Here is a 15,199-nt window from a genome sequence, read left to right on the forward strand (position 1 = left end):
TCCATCCACCAATGCCACGTTGCACCAGACTGTCGAGGAGTTGGCGGATGCATTAGTCCATGTCTGGGAGGACATCCCTCAGGAGACCATCCGGCACATCATCAGGAGCATGCCCAGGCGTTGTAGGGAGGTCATACAGGTATGCGGAGGCCTGTGTGATTGACTTGGAATTACATTGTGTTAAGTGTTCCCTTTATTTTATGAGCAGTGTCACACACACATATATTGCTGTCTGACTAAGGCCGACATGTACCTCCAGGGAGCTGAGGCTCTTTGAGCAGGTGAAGACTTCGAGCTGGGAATAAACTCCTCGGAGTCCCTCAAGGAGGTGTGGCGGGATTCTCTTTAGCTTGAGAAAAACAAAAAGCAACAATGTCCCAGTTGAAGACAAAAAACCCTTCCTGAGTTCCTCATGACAGTATTATATTAGGAATAACCACCTTTTAAGCCCAATGTCAAACTTTGCATATTTTTCCACGAGCTTCTCGCAATAGTTTGCTGGAATTGTGGCCCATTCCTCCAGTCAAAACTGATGTAGTGGAGTTAAATTGATACATTGCTGTCCATTAAGCCACTTGAGGACACATAGTTGTTTAAACAGAGTCACATAAAGACCAGAAGCTTTAATTTAATTCCCTGGCCATCAATATTTCCACTTGTACCACGGTCTGGGTGAATACTTGATTCTGATTGGCTGCAGGGTGTCTTAAAAGAGTTGTAGGACAACAATAAAAAAAAGTTCCAGTCAAATAGCCAGATTGTTCTAAAGTACTGTGCTGGCTTAATCGTTAGCTGGTAAGACAGTTGACGCTGGTTACTTTGGCAATGCGTTACAACGACAGATATACCGCCTGGCCAAAAAAAAGGTGCCACCAAAAATAGGTCACGCACTCTAATCTCTTGTTGGACCAACTTCAGCTTTGATTACGGCATTGGTTGTGGCATTGTTTTAATAAGCTTCTGCAATGTCATAAGATTTATTTCCACTCAGTGTTGCATTCATTTTTCACCAAGATCTTGCATTGATGATGGTAGCTTCTGCCCATTGCAGACGTGAAAATAAACCTCTTATGTCCAACAACATTGAACGCAGAACGAGGTAACCCGACACAGTCTCAAGGCAAGTGGGGGGGGGAGTGAGAGGGGGGCTGGTGAAAGGACTGAGGGTAGCGAGAGAATGGAAAGAGTTAAAAACTGACTACACCACATTGATTAATGGAGCAATTTAAACTCGATGCTAGTAGTTTTGCAACTAATTTTGAGATGGTAAAGAATTAAGAACATTATTATGAAATGTATAGGCCTACTGAAAGAATATATATATAAAACTGTGTGTGTGTGTGTGTGTGTGTGTGTGTGTGTGTGTGTGTGTGTGTGTGTGTGTGTGTGTACACAAGTCTGATGTATGTTGCAACCCCTGGAAAATTCTTGCCCCTTACATGCCACTCCATAAGCTTTTTCTATATCTGTCCCTGTCTGATGTCTCATCCTTCCGTGAACCACTTTCTCACAATTCAAGGTGAATCCTGGCATTGTCATCTTGTAATATGCCCGTGCCATCATTGAAGAAATAAATTCATTGATGGAATAACCTGGTCATTCATATATTCAGGTGGTCAGCGGACCTCATTCCTTGAGCACCATGCTGTTGCTGAACCTTGACCTGACCAACTGCAGCAACCCCAGATCACAGCACTGCCCCCACAGGCTTGTACAGTAGGCAATAGGCAATGATGGGTGCACCACTTCTGTTCTCACCCTGTGCGCCAATTACTCTGGAACAGGGTAAATCTGGATTTATCAGACCATATGATCTTCTTCCCCTGCTCTAATCTGTATGTTCCCTGGCCAATTTAAGACTTTTTTCCTGGTTAGCCTCACAGATTAGTAATGATTTACAGAGTTTCCAGAGTATGTGTCTGAATGTAGGAAAATGTTATGTGGAGTTCCACAAGGCTCCATGTTGGGACCAAAATTATTTATTTTATACATTAATGCTCTGTGTGAGGTGTCACAAACATTACGCTTTGTCTTTTTTGCAGATGACAGAAATTGTTTTTGTTCAGGAAAGGGTTTATAATCATTATTAAATAGTATTGAACAAGAAATGGCCCCATTTCAAAATTGGTTTAATGATAATAAACTGTCACTGAATTGAAGTAAAACTAAGTTTAAGCTATTTCCGAATAAAAACTAGAGTGAAAAAGTTAGATTATTTTTTTAATGGAATTGATATTGAAAGAGTTCCAGAATTTAGATTTTTGGGAGTAATAATAGATGAGAAATTAAGATGGAAATCTCATATTGCATATATTAAAAAGAACATTTTAAAGTTAAGTATGTGTTGAATTATGAGTCAATGAGAATTTTTAATTGTTTTCTGATTTTGCCATACCTTCTTTATATTTTAGAAGTATTGGTTCATATACCAACAACCTAGTGCCATTGATTGTATTAGAAAAGGAGCTATATGGATTACAAATAGAGCTGCCGCAAGAGAGCACACCACTGAACTGTCTAGACTTTTAAAAATTAAGAATTTAGCTAAATTTCAAACACTTTTATTTATGCATAAGGCAAAGCATTATCAGTTACCACCTGCCATCCAAGGTCTGTTTACTTTGAATGAGGATAGTAGCAGAAGATGATTGCAGTGTAAACATCCATTTGCCAGAACCACACTTAAACAAATGACTATTTCTGTAAAACAGTGGAACTTACAGTAATTTGACCTTAAGGATTGTTCAAGTATTTTGTTATTTAAATATAAATATAAGTAAAACATTATGAACATTTATGAAATTTAATGTAAAACTATCTAGAATGTATAATTATATTTGTCAAACCCATGCTCAGGGCATAATGTGCCATTTTTTGTTTGTTTTTATTAACTGAGAAAGGGGTAGGGTTCATAAGACGTCTTCTTCAACCTACTCCTGTTATAGCATGGTATTGCATGTTTTTTGTAGACAACTGAGACCTTGTTTTGTGTGATCATTTAAATGCATTACCACGAAAAGAACAAACAAAATGAATAAACATGCTCTCATCAGCAACAGAAAACAGAAATTAAAATCTACATCTATATCATATATATGACAGGAAGTACGTATGTAGAAGCTAGGAACACTGGACCAACTGCCATGTTTTGGTGCGCTAGTTGGTTGGTTGAAGAACGATTGGAGATGTCAAGGTGAGGCCTTCAAAGGTTAAAAACACCTTACACTGTCAATCATGAAGGTGGCAGCATTGTGCTGCTGGACTGTTTTGCTCCAGAAGGTGATAGAAATAATGAAGAAAGACCACTCTCAAACCTTGATGGTTGAAACTTGGAGAGAGCTGGGTTTTCCCCAACGAAAATCCCAAAAGCGCATCAAAACTGGTGCTGGAACTGTTTCCCCAAAGCACCAATCTTAAAAATGTGTGGACTAAGAACTGACAGACTAAATTTAACATGACATTAATAATGAGGCAGTGAAAACTTTGCAGAAGAGCTAAATATAACTGTAGAAGAAACTCAGATTTTACCTCTAAATATTTGAGAGACTTGAAAGGGAAGATTTTCACTGCTGACTCCAGTCGCATGCCTGGTGGGTGGATGAGCTGCATCAAGATAAATATAAGATGAGTAGCTGGACTTTATTCACATCTAACACACATGCACTTACACACAGACCAATGATTTAGTGTTTTAGCATTTTTTTGATATATGTTTTGATGCAATAGAAAAAAAAAACGGCACAAAAAGCTAAAAAATAATCTATTAGTGGGACAATAGGAATACCAGGACAGGTAGGATCTAATTGTTGGTTTAATGGCAGATAAAGATGGAGAAGCCATCTGCATGTTCATCTGACACTTTTAATAAAGCTGTTTTAAATCATTTCACAGCTCATATTCAACACAAGGGGGCAGCGTGGCAATAAATTGCCAATGTTTATTGACGTTTGAGGCCTGGAAGAGTAGACAGTGCTGTTATCTATCATTTGAAGTAATATTAGCAAAGAAGTGCTGCAAGCAGGGTGAGCAAATGCACAGTGACAATGTAACTCAGGGCTATGAACTGGACCGGAACTCTCTCACTTAATCAGGCTGAACAAGATCTGACAAAGTTTTAGAAAGGATGAAGCACTCTTTTCTGACAAATATTAATTTGCACCCTACATAAAAAAAAGACTGTTATAACTAGGTTGTAGGTAATCTTGAATGTAAACAGAAGAATTTTGAATTTGGTTTGATTCTGAATTTGACTGGGAGCAAGTGGAGCTGCTTTAGAACTGGGCTGATGTGGTGAAATGATGAAGTTCTGGTGACGACACGAGCTGCTGAGTTCTGGAGCATTTGGAGCTTACGTAGGGATTTTTGAGGGAAACCAAAAAAAGGAAGATTGCAACAGTCGATACAGGTGATGGCGAGGCTGAAGAATAGAATTGAGACGGAGGAGAGAGTGAGGGATGGAAATAATTAAAGTTGCGTAGAGGATAATATGTAGACTGGGTGATGTTGCAAATGTGAGAGATGAAAGAAGGAGAGCTGTAAAGGCTGACACCAAGATGTCTAGCCTGAGGTGAGGGGGAGACTATGGAGCAGTCAGCGGATAAAGAAGAACTGCCTGTTTTGGATGACACTTGGTTTGTTCCTATAAGAAGGAGCTCGGTTTTATTACTGTTCAATTTTGCAAGTTTAAAGTGAACCAACGAGAGGTGAGGAAAAGAGTGCGGGAGCACAGAATTGGGTTTACCGGATAAGCAGATCAGGGCGTCATCTGCGTAGCAAGGGAAGTGAATGTTACACTTACAGAAAACAGCGACAAGGGGGAGAAGGTGAATAATGAAGAGTAGAGGTCCTAGGACGGAGCCCTGAGGTTCACCAGATGTTACAGGAAAAGGGCAGGAAAAGCAAGAACTAAAGTTGGACAAACTGAGGGGTGCCAGAAAGGTGGGAGTACAAGCAGTCAAGGGGGATAATCTGTTATAAAGGCAGCATAACCTCTAAAACACTCCCCTTTACAGCAGGTCTCCCAACAGTCAGCTATGGATGCTTTTTAAGTGAATTAATTTTTGCTCTGACTGTAGATATGAGCACATTTTGGTGAGAAGCTGTTGTCTTGTACTTTCAATTTATTTAGATTAACACACATCTGTTAAATTTGATTGGCATGCACTCGACTCTTTCCAATTTTGAAGAATAAGTAGAAGAAATGAGCCTTTGTGCCAAATCATAGTCATTCCCCACAGAGACGGGAAGTAAGGAATGAGTAATAACAGTAATTAGTAGGTAGTAAGGGAAATCCTTAAGTCACATTAACTATTGAATTCTTTCTTAACAGGCCCCTGAGACCATTTTTCTCAGTTCCACCCAACTCCTGCGTGAACAGCCACCTTGAGAGAGACTGTTTTTTGCAGCACGTCAAACAGGAACTGCAGCTGTAGCAGAGAGGAAGTGTCGGCCGGGTGGGAGGGAAGTGCCAAGAAGCCGTGCTGCTGGCTCCTGGACAGCAAGTACTGCTCAAAGAGCCTGGTGAGCTGCTGCAGTGTGCAAGCTGGGAGAGTCAGTGTGCTGCTGCCGTCCAGAACCATGTCACCTGCAGAGAAAAATGATTTAATAATAGGTTTTCCTTTTGAAACGAGAAGACAAAAAAACTAAATTTTTTCAAGCTTAATAAATAACAAATTATTATTATTTAATGTTCTTTCAGATGAGGCGTTTTATGGAAAATGCTTTCACCAGGGTTTCAGATCGTTTAAGTTTCTCACTCTCGTATAACAGAAAGAAATGAACACCTTTATTGCTAGAGTTGGCTGAAGTGTAAAGTAACTGATAATCAGCCAGAGAAGAAGTGCATATTGCTAATGGCGACACTATGATTTATATTACTTTTCATTGAGTTACGACTGCTAAGTTTATATAGAGTTGTTTAAGTTATCTTCAGCTAACTCTATTGTTGCACTGCTGTAGGTCTGGGCTTCCCTAAGGGAAATGCACCCGACCCTGGAGCTTCTATAGTTGCAGTGGAGCCTGTTTTCTGAATGGAGCCATAGATGAGAGCTATTTTTGGTTCTGTGCTAACTTAGTCTTTCATTCCTGTAGTGAGTACTCCTGACACAGGGCATCGTTGTTTAGCTGAGGAGTTTTCCTATAAAGTCACTGCTGGGGCTACTGCTGCTCTTCACGCCGTCTACTTGTTGGATTGCAGCTTTCGAAAACATAATAGTACTGATGTACATTCAGGTCCGCCCATACAGTAAATATAAGTTAGATTATAGAACATTATTTGACTGGGCTGTTTTTTTTTTGTGTGTTGTGACGGCTTTTAACAGATTTTTTTGGCTGAGAAACCTTGACTCTATCTAGCGGAACTGCCTAGCTGTTCCTGTTAAATCATTCTCTCCAACATCACCACATGCTACTTAAGGATGTGGTTTTGCTGTCATGGCAACAAATGGATGCAGTCGGCAAGGCTTTCCTTAGATCTAACTCAGAATAACTGATTTTGAGTAGAATATAACTGGATTCTAAATAAAATGACTGAGCTGGATTCCATAAACCGGAATTAAAAACTGGCCCTGGTTCGTCTTGCTGGTAGTATTTAAATAACCTCAACTGACGCGAAATGATTACATCTCTGCTTTTCAAAATCCTTTCACGACACCATGCAGACCGCAACGTACCATTACTGCGAAGTAGGGTGGCCAAGCAGTGCACAAGGGAGGACTGGCCTGGGTGAGCCACAGCCATCCTGGAACCTGTTAAACAAGCATTCAAGATCAGGACTAAGACTTCCAGATACGAACAAATCTGCTGTAATTTTTTTGTCACCACGCAGCAGCTTATTTACTTAATAAAGTGCATTGGGGTTAATCAACATGCTTTTTTTTTTTTTTACACTGTAACTAATTAGCTTTCAATCCTCTACTTTAAACAATTCAAACTTCTTTCGCCGCAGCGAGCACTGTTAGCTCATTTGATTTGTCCCGGAAGCTATGCTACATCGCTTACCTGCGCAGTGACAGCTGAAGAAACAACAGCTGACATACAGTTCTGACTCAGTGGAGTGGAAGGTAATTCACATTATTTCGTGTAAATACAGCAAAACGTGACGCAACAGTGGTTAAACCTCGGTTCCACAGCTCAGAGCTCAGTGATGTTGACATTTTTCCTGTCACGTGACATGGGAGTCAGTTGGAGCTTCTACGGTGGCCCCGATGTGACAAAATCCTTCTTCTTCTTCTTCTTGTTTTTTTTTTTATGGCGGTTGGCAAACACCTTTTATGTGCATTACCGCCACCTTCTAGACTGGAGTATGGATCAGATGTAAAACCACTATAATCTTCCCATAATACCTGTTCTCCTTAGAAAATTAAAAATACTATTAAAAACTACATTCCCCGATGATCTTTGAAGCAAACTTCTAATATCTAACTTATTTTTATTCCTATTTAAATTTCTAATTAACTCCCCCCTTTCTCGAACATACTTACTACATTCTAAAAAAATGTTGTATTATTTCTAATTTCCCACAATAACTACAGAAACCTGTATCATGTTTATTAATTATTTTAAGAGTACTGTTTAAACCTGTATGTCCAAACCTTAATCTAGATATAATATCTTCTTCTTTTTTATTCCTGCTACATTTCCTAAATTCTCCAACTTTTCTTTGGATGCTATAATAAAATCTGGCATTGCTTCCTTTATCCCACTGTTCCTGCCATTTATTCTTAATATACACTTTACTAATATTTTTAACCTAATTTTTACTCATTTTAATATTTAAATCAGCAATACACTTTTTTGCTGCATTCTTAGCAAAACTATCTGCTCATTCCCTATTACTCCAATGTGAGCAGGAACCCAAACTAATTTGACCAGAGATCCATAACTTTTAATCCTAAACATTAACTGATTAATATCAACTATAATATCTTGTCTGGATTCTGAATTTTGTTCTACAATACTTACTAATGCACTACTTGAATCTGAACCGATTACAACCGCTCTCTCTCTTGTTTCCTCAACCCATTCTAGAGCCATTAAAATAGCCATTAGTTCACCTGTATATACTGTCAATGTGTCTGTTATTCTTTTATTTCTCATAATATCTAATTCCGGAATTATAAAAGCTATTCCTATATTGTTATTTGACATTTTAGAGGCATCTGTATATATTTGTATATATTCCGCATACTCATTTCCAATATAATTTTCCACCTCTTTCTTTTCTAATTGTTTTCCTTTTTCCAGTAAGCTTAAATCAACTTCCGCTAGCTCAATTATCCATGGTGGAATAACAGGTATAACAATATGTGACAAAATCCTCTTCTTCCTCTTTTCTGTATTGGTAGATTGCAAACAATTTCAAGGTGCATGCCGCCGCCTACTGTACAAGAGTGTGTAAGTTCACGACCTCCACAAACTAAATCCTGTTTTTCAATTTAGTGTCATGTAAGTATGTGAGTAATGCTTTTCTAGTATTACAAATATCTTCTTTGTCCCCTTCTCTACCCAATATTCCTTTCAAACTCCATTCTCATCCTGCCTTTTGCACTCTTCCGTTTAATTTCTCTCTTTCAGATAAATATACCACACATTTCATTATTATATATTCAACATTTTATTTTTCTGAACAAACTACACACTGTTCATTAGTTGTTTTCGCTTTCATCCCTATTTTATTTAATTTCCATTCTTTCTTCTTTTAAATTAGATTCATGTCTGCTTTTATCTTTTGATATAGCCAAAATGGAATTGTACTAACCGGGTTACTTTGAGAGAATATTTTATTATCTAAATGGTAAATGGCTTGAATTTGTATAGCACTTTAACTAGTCTGACGACCTCCAAAGCGCTTTACACTACAGTCAGTCATTCAGCCATTCACACACACATACACATACATCGGCGCCACTGGGCCCTCTGACCACCGCCAGAGGGCCCAGTGTTCCAATAAAGCAAATTTCCCAATTTGCTTTATTGGAACACCATCTTGTAACTTTAAACTCTCCTTGTCTGGATAAATTGTTATTAATAATAGTACTTACTGGAAAATGATCTCTCCTTAATGTTGAATCTCCCCTTACTCTCATTTGATTTCTCGTATGGATCTCTCTAAAGTGAGATCAATATGTGATAACAAACCTCTGTTTATATTAGTTGTTGTACCCCTACCATCATTTAGACATATTAACAACCTTTCATCCATCATTTCTCTCCTGAATGTTCCTGAGATTATACCAGATATAGGTAGACTATGTAGGTTTTTACATGGATTAAGTTCAATATCTTAATATTTCCTGTCTTTGTAAGATTAAATAATCAAACTCATTGAATACATTTATACTCTTTAGGGGTTGGAATATTCCCATAAGCTATTCCATGTTTAATGAAAGTTGCACATCCTCCTCCACAATTAAAATGACTTCTATGTCTAATTGAACTGTAACCGTTAATTTTGAAATCTAAATGCAGTTTTAACTAAAGTGAAAAGTGATGTCAGCACAATTTTATTTATACAGCTGCAATTTAAGATACATGTCATTGTGACTATCTATCTATCTATCTATCTATCTATCTATCTATCTATCTATCTATCTATCTATCTATCTATCTATCTATCTATCTATCTATCTATCTACACACACACACACTATATATATATTATATATATATATATATATATATATATATATATATATATATATATATATATAGATATAGATATATATTTATATATATATATATATATAGTGACCTCGTCCATTTGCTATTAAAGTCCTAGCTTTCCTGGAGTATATGAATAACCACTCTTTAATCCTTCTCTTGTAGATTTTCTATTGCTGCAGTTGAACTTAGGATAGTATGTGTCTGGTCTGCTTGTATTCCCTTTATATTTAGAATCTTCCCTGCTGCTGTAACTACTGTCTGGATTTTATCACTTTTCTTTTTTATTTGTACCTTTACATTCAAATATGACAAATAAATGTAATATTGTTTTCCTTTTTTACAATCATCTTGTTTTCATCCACTTTACACTGATGAGTACATGCAATATGTCCAGCAGCTGAAGAACTGAGGATTTGTCTGTTTGTATTAAAGTATTAAAGTCCTGTCTTGCAATTTATTGATTTGTTTCTCCAATTCTCATGTCTCTTGCACCGTCCTTTCTCACTCTCTTTAGTGCTTCAACATATGAAAATTGTTCCGTTAGCTTGATTTTCTGAGCTTCTCATGCCTCTCTCTGAACTATACTTCCTCCATATGTTGCAGTGTGTTCCCCTCTACAGTTAGACTTTACTTCAGCATCTTTATCACACTTCCCATACTCATGAGGACCTCCACATCCTGCACATCTAGCTTTACTCTTACATCCTTTCACAATGTGACCCATTCTTTGACATTTTTTTGGTATGTATTCTCCTAATTTATAGTTCACAAAACCGAGTTGAAATGATTCTGCCGTCTCATTTTCAAACTGTAACATGACTGACATTTAATCTTTAACAATTCCTTCTCTTTTGCTCTTTAATGCCTGTGCAAATTCTCAGTTATCCAGGTCACCACAACAGCGAACAGGCTTAAATCGGAGGCAGACTTTTGTTCAGTCCTCTCTGAAAACGTTTCAACACCTATCCAGGAGTCTTTGTTAATTCTGGTGGCTCGCACAAAAGAGTACCCTTTGTTCTTGAGAACAAAGGGCACTCTCTTGATGACAATGATGTCCAGATTTTGGACCGGGAGAACAGATGGTTTGAAAGAGGGGTGAAAGAAGCCCATCCATCCATCTTCTTCCGCTTATCCGGGGTCGGGTCTTGGGGGTAGCAGCTTCAGTAGGGAGGCCCAGACGTCCCTCTCCCCGGCCACTTGGGCCAGCTCCTCTGGGGGAATCCCAACTTGTTCCCAGTCCAGCCGGGAGTCCCTCCAGCGTGTCCTGGGTCTTCCTCTGGGCCTCCTCCCGGTGGGACGTGCCCGAAACACCTCACCAGGGAGGCGTCCAGGAGGCATCCTGACCAGATGCCCGAGCCACCTCAACTGGCTCCTCTCGACGTGGAGGAGCAGCGGCTCTACTCTGAGTCCTCCCCGGAGGACTGAGCTCCTCACCCTATCTCTAAGGGAGAGCTCACACACACTATGGAGAAAACTCATTTCAGCCGCTTGTATCCGGGATCTCGTTCTTTCGGTCACGACCCAAAGCTCGTGACCATAGATGAGGGTAGGAACGTAGATCGACCGGTAAATCGAGAGCTTCGCCTTTTGGCTCAGCTCTCTCTTCACCACAACGGATCGGTACAGCGCCCGCTTCACAGCAGACGCTGCACCAATCCGCCTGTCGATCTCCCGCTCCATCCTCCCCTCATTCGTGAACAAGACCCAAAGATACTTGAACTCCTCCAATAGGGGCAGCACATCCTCCCCAACCCGGAGGAGGCACTCTACCCTTTTCCGGTTCAAGACCATGGTCACGGATTTGGAGGCACTGATGGTGAAAGAAGCCATCTTGGTCAAAAGAGAAAAGCCATCACTAAACAGAGGGGGAGGATTTCGCTTCCACCTCCCCAGTATTTACATCTCGGTCCTCCAACACATTCCAAAGAGATTACATCAGCAGTCTCGTCATGATTAAGGTGACTAAGGACTCCACTCACACCAAGCAATAGCTTCTAAAGTCAGTGGGTCAATGATTTACATCTGACTTAGAATGCACCTAGGAGGAAATGACTCTTCTTAATTGTGCGAATGGGAAGATATGCTTTTTTCCTTTCCCCAGCTAATGTTGTCATTTTGATGATTTGTCCTTTGCACCTTTGCTGTGTCTTGCTAACTGCATGAATCATCACTCTCCTATTGTTCATGAGTCTTGCTAGCTTGATACTACCAATTTCCTTTATGATCGCTTTGGTTAATTTAATCGAATGAAAATGTCCCCCTTCTCTTTGAAACTCAACAACCGCTTTGCACTCTTCCTCTCAACTTTGCTCTGTTTGATTTTGACTTAGGCTCCTTTTCTCCCTTTTCATCCCCGGTGACTGTGACAAAAAAATCTTGTAGTATTTATTTGTTTATTTATGATAGCAATAATTTGAAAATTTTAAATGAGGATCTGGCAAAAGTGAAATAAACAGTTTATAAATTGACTGCACTTGAAAATTCTTTTGGGGCAGAAGGTAAAGCTAACAAGTCAGGGACGGGGCAGGATGTATATGGAGTTCTATAGCATCGCATAAAGCTCAGTCTCAAAAATGTCTCAGCCATTAATGCAAAGGCTATTTGATTGATTTACAAACTATGGTATATTTGTCATGGTTTAGTTTTGATTCGGCTTTTGTTGCCATTGGTTTTCGAGTTTTCCACCTTGTTTTCTTCTTCTTCTTCTTGATTTTATTGGCGGTTGGCAACAAACTTTAAGCAGCATTACCGCCACCTACTGGTATGGAGTGTGGTTCGAAATGGACTATCAACTTATATAAGTATTTGTATCTTCCTACTCCTACCTTTAATATATAATTTAACTAAATGAATTTCCTATTTATATATACCTACATACTCTCATCCATTTTTATATATATCTTTATAATCCACCCCCCTAGATCATGCACCCATTCACACACACACCTATTTTAATCATATTCTTTGAAAAAATTTAGTTTTCTTTAAATATTTAATAATTATTTGTATATGTTTACTCCCCGAATTCTTCCTCAAAATATCTATCAAATTAATCTTTTCCTTAATATATTCAAACTCTCTTTTATACACCTTCTTTCTCTTTCATACTTATGGGATTCTAACATAACATGTTCTATCGTTTCATATCTGTCACAATAATCACATTTTCCATTATTATGCTTCCACCTTGTTTTAGTTAGGGTTTGACTTTATATATTGTTTTTAGTTTCTCCTTCCGCTCCCTTCAGCCTTCCCTTCCACTGCAGTTAGTCACACCTGCCAGCCACTAATTAGCCAGACTCACTTCACCTGCCAGCCTCCCTACTTAAGCCTCACTCTGCTGTCACTCCTTTGCCGGTCCGTCGTCGTTCTACACCCTCTCCATGCCAGTCCTCGTTTTTTGCCTTGGAAGATTTGATTTGCTTTCTCGTTTAAGGTCAGTCCTGCCGGTCTCTCTGAAAGACTATGTATCATGCTGCTAGTTCCTGGGGAAGCTCTGCCTTTTTGTCCTGGTGTCTTCTGAGAACTGCTAACCTGACTTCCTGTGTATTCCTGGATCACTGGTTACATCACCCACCATCCCATCAAACCTGTCAATAAAACTCCTCAACTTTAGTCCTGTGTGTGTGTGTGGTTCTGGGTTCATCAAAGACAAATCCTGACAATATTTAAATTAGAAGGTTACTCTGAGCCAAAACCCATGTGGACCATTCTCGGCATATTTCACAAGACTGGCCGCGCAGAGGTGGGTGAATCCGGCTTCAGACGGTAAACCCTGCCCAGTTTTCCTTCATCCTGTTCACTTAACCAGGTGATTTTTAAATCAGTGGTCTCAAAGTCAAATCCTAAAATTGGCTGGTGTTCTGCCAATTTTAGATGTGTCTTTCTTGTCCTACTTGAATCAAATGGCTAAACTACCTCACTAGCATTCAGTCAAGCTCTGCAGAGCACTGCTACTGAGTTCATATTGGAGTCAGGTGTGTTAAAGCCCCCCCCCCCTGCAGTAGGTTGCACTGCTGCCTTGCAGTAGGAAGGTCCTGGGTTCAAACCCTATGCTGGGGTCTGTTTGCATGTTCGCACTGTCCATGCATGGGTTCTCCCTGAGTACTCTGGCTTCCTCCCAAAGTCCACAAACATGACTGTTGAGTTAATTGTCTCTCTAAATTGCCCTAGGTTTGAGTGTGTGTGTGTGCATTCATGGTCGTCTGCCCTGTGATGGAATGCTGACCTGTCCAGGGTGTACCCCCACTTCTCACCTGCTGTTTGCTGATAGTAGCTGTCAGGGATGCAGTTTGGTTCCAAAAAAACAATAACTTCTTACACTTTTTTTTTTCTCCCCCACATTGAATTAATGTTCCCAACTTTAACTTTGGGTTTTTAAACATTTTCAGAGTGGGCAATAATAGTAATTATTGTTCAATGCTGGCTTAAATGAATGAAATCTGCTATTCACCATGTTTCAAACTTCAGCATCTGAACTCCAAATCTGCATGATGCATCGACTAAACTCATTAAGTGAGCAATTTTTTTTAACAGGTCTTTATTATGTTTTATTGGGTAAAAGGTAACAATGGGGCTTCGTAGCCGACACCGCACAGTGATTCGTATCAGCAGACAAAAAAAGCTAAATAAAGTTTCCTGCTTTGCATGTGCATTTGTTGCTTGGCAGCAAACAAACACTTGGTTATATACACATAGTTTTCCATCTGGGACTTGTGAAGTGAACATTTCCATGTAAGGATTTATGCGCTGCAGTTTGGTAAACATTTCCATCTAGCAAAATGCAGCACAATGAACTCACTTAAGGGGAGTCTTGGGTTTTGCCGGTTCAGCGTGCATGCGTGAAAACTTGCTTTGACAGCTAGTTCGCCACAAAATGAGGCCATCTAGCTGTGTGAGTAACTTTTTTTTTCATCATGTCTCACTAATCACATCATTTCCGTAACTTTTATTCTGCTTACAAAGTCTAAAAACCTAACCGTGAACTCATTCTTTGGAAGTCTTTGAAAGGATGAGCACACGAGTGTAGGAAACAACATCATTTGATAAGAACTAGAAACGTCAGTAATATACTTGCTTTTATTGCTTAAAATACATTTTGGATCAAGATATAGTTGCTCGGTCACACAGTGGAACAAAAGCAAGTGCATTTTTGGAAAATAAACTATTTTTGACACTTTGAATGCCCGATGAGAGGGTGATGCACTAAAACAACGTCCAAGAAATAATTGCCTTGGTTTGGATCACACCCAGAGGAATACATGCCGAGAGGATAGTTTTTACTGAAGTGAAAAGTGATGTCAAAAACAATTTAAGTAAAATGTTTATTTGACCCTAATATTAAGGTTTTGGTTTTTTCTTTTCTTTTTTTCTGATGCTAGTTTAATCTTAGTTTGACAGGTTGTCACAGCTTTGCAATTTATAAAAACTGCAATTACAGTTCTTTTTCCTTGCAAAAAATAGTAAAGTCAATTGGTTAGCAAGTCTAGAAACTACAGCTGAAAATACAAATCTTTGTTGTTATTGCTAAGTGTTC

The 15,199-nt window shown here is 39.1% G+C and overlaps 1 protein-coding gene across 3 annotated transcripts in view; it reads right to left on the reverse strand.

Annotated features, from left to right (window-relative positions):
• The window catches only part of LOC105922977 (serine/threonine kinase 11 interacting protein), a 64,045-nt gene extending 56,839 nt beyond the window's left edge, over positions 1–7,206 (reverse strand). For 2 of the 3 annotated variants that reach the window (XM_012858908.3, XM_012858902.3), the window contains exons 1-5: positions 7,000–7,206; positions 6,672–6,746; positions 5,382–5,584; positions 3,529–3,603; positions 254–349 (exon numbers count right to left, since the gene is read on the reverse strand). In XM_012858908.3, coding sequence (XP_012714362.2) covers positions 254–349; positions 3,529–3,603; positions 5,382–5,584; positions 6,672–6,738 — 441 coding nt within the window. In that variant the 5' untranslated portion in view covers positions 6,739–6,746; positions 7,000–7,206. The remainder of the gene's footprint in view (positions 1–253; positions 350–3,528; positions 3,604–5,381; positions 5,585–6,671; positions 6,747–6,999) is intronic. The other variant, XM_021314429.2, reaches the window with a different exon arrangement.
• Between the last annotated feature and the right edge of the window lie 7,993 nt (positions 7,207–15,199).

The sequence above is a fragment of the Fundulus heteroclitus genome, chromosome 24, assembly GCF_011125445.2.
Source record: "Fundulus heteroclitus isolate FHET01 chromosome 24, MU-UCD_Fhet_4.1, whole genome shotgun sequence".
Lineage (NCBI taxonomy): Eukaryota > Metazoa > Chordata > Actinopteri > Cyprinodontiformes > Fundulidae > Fundulus > Fundulus heteroclitus.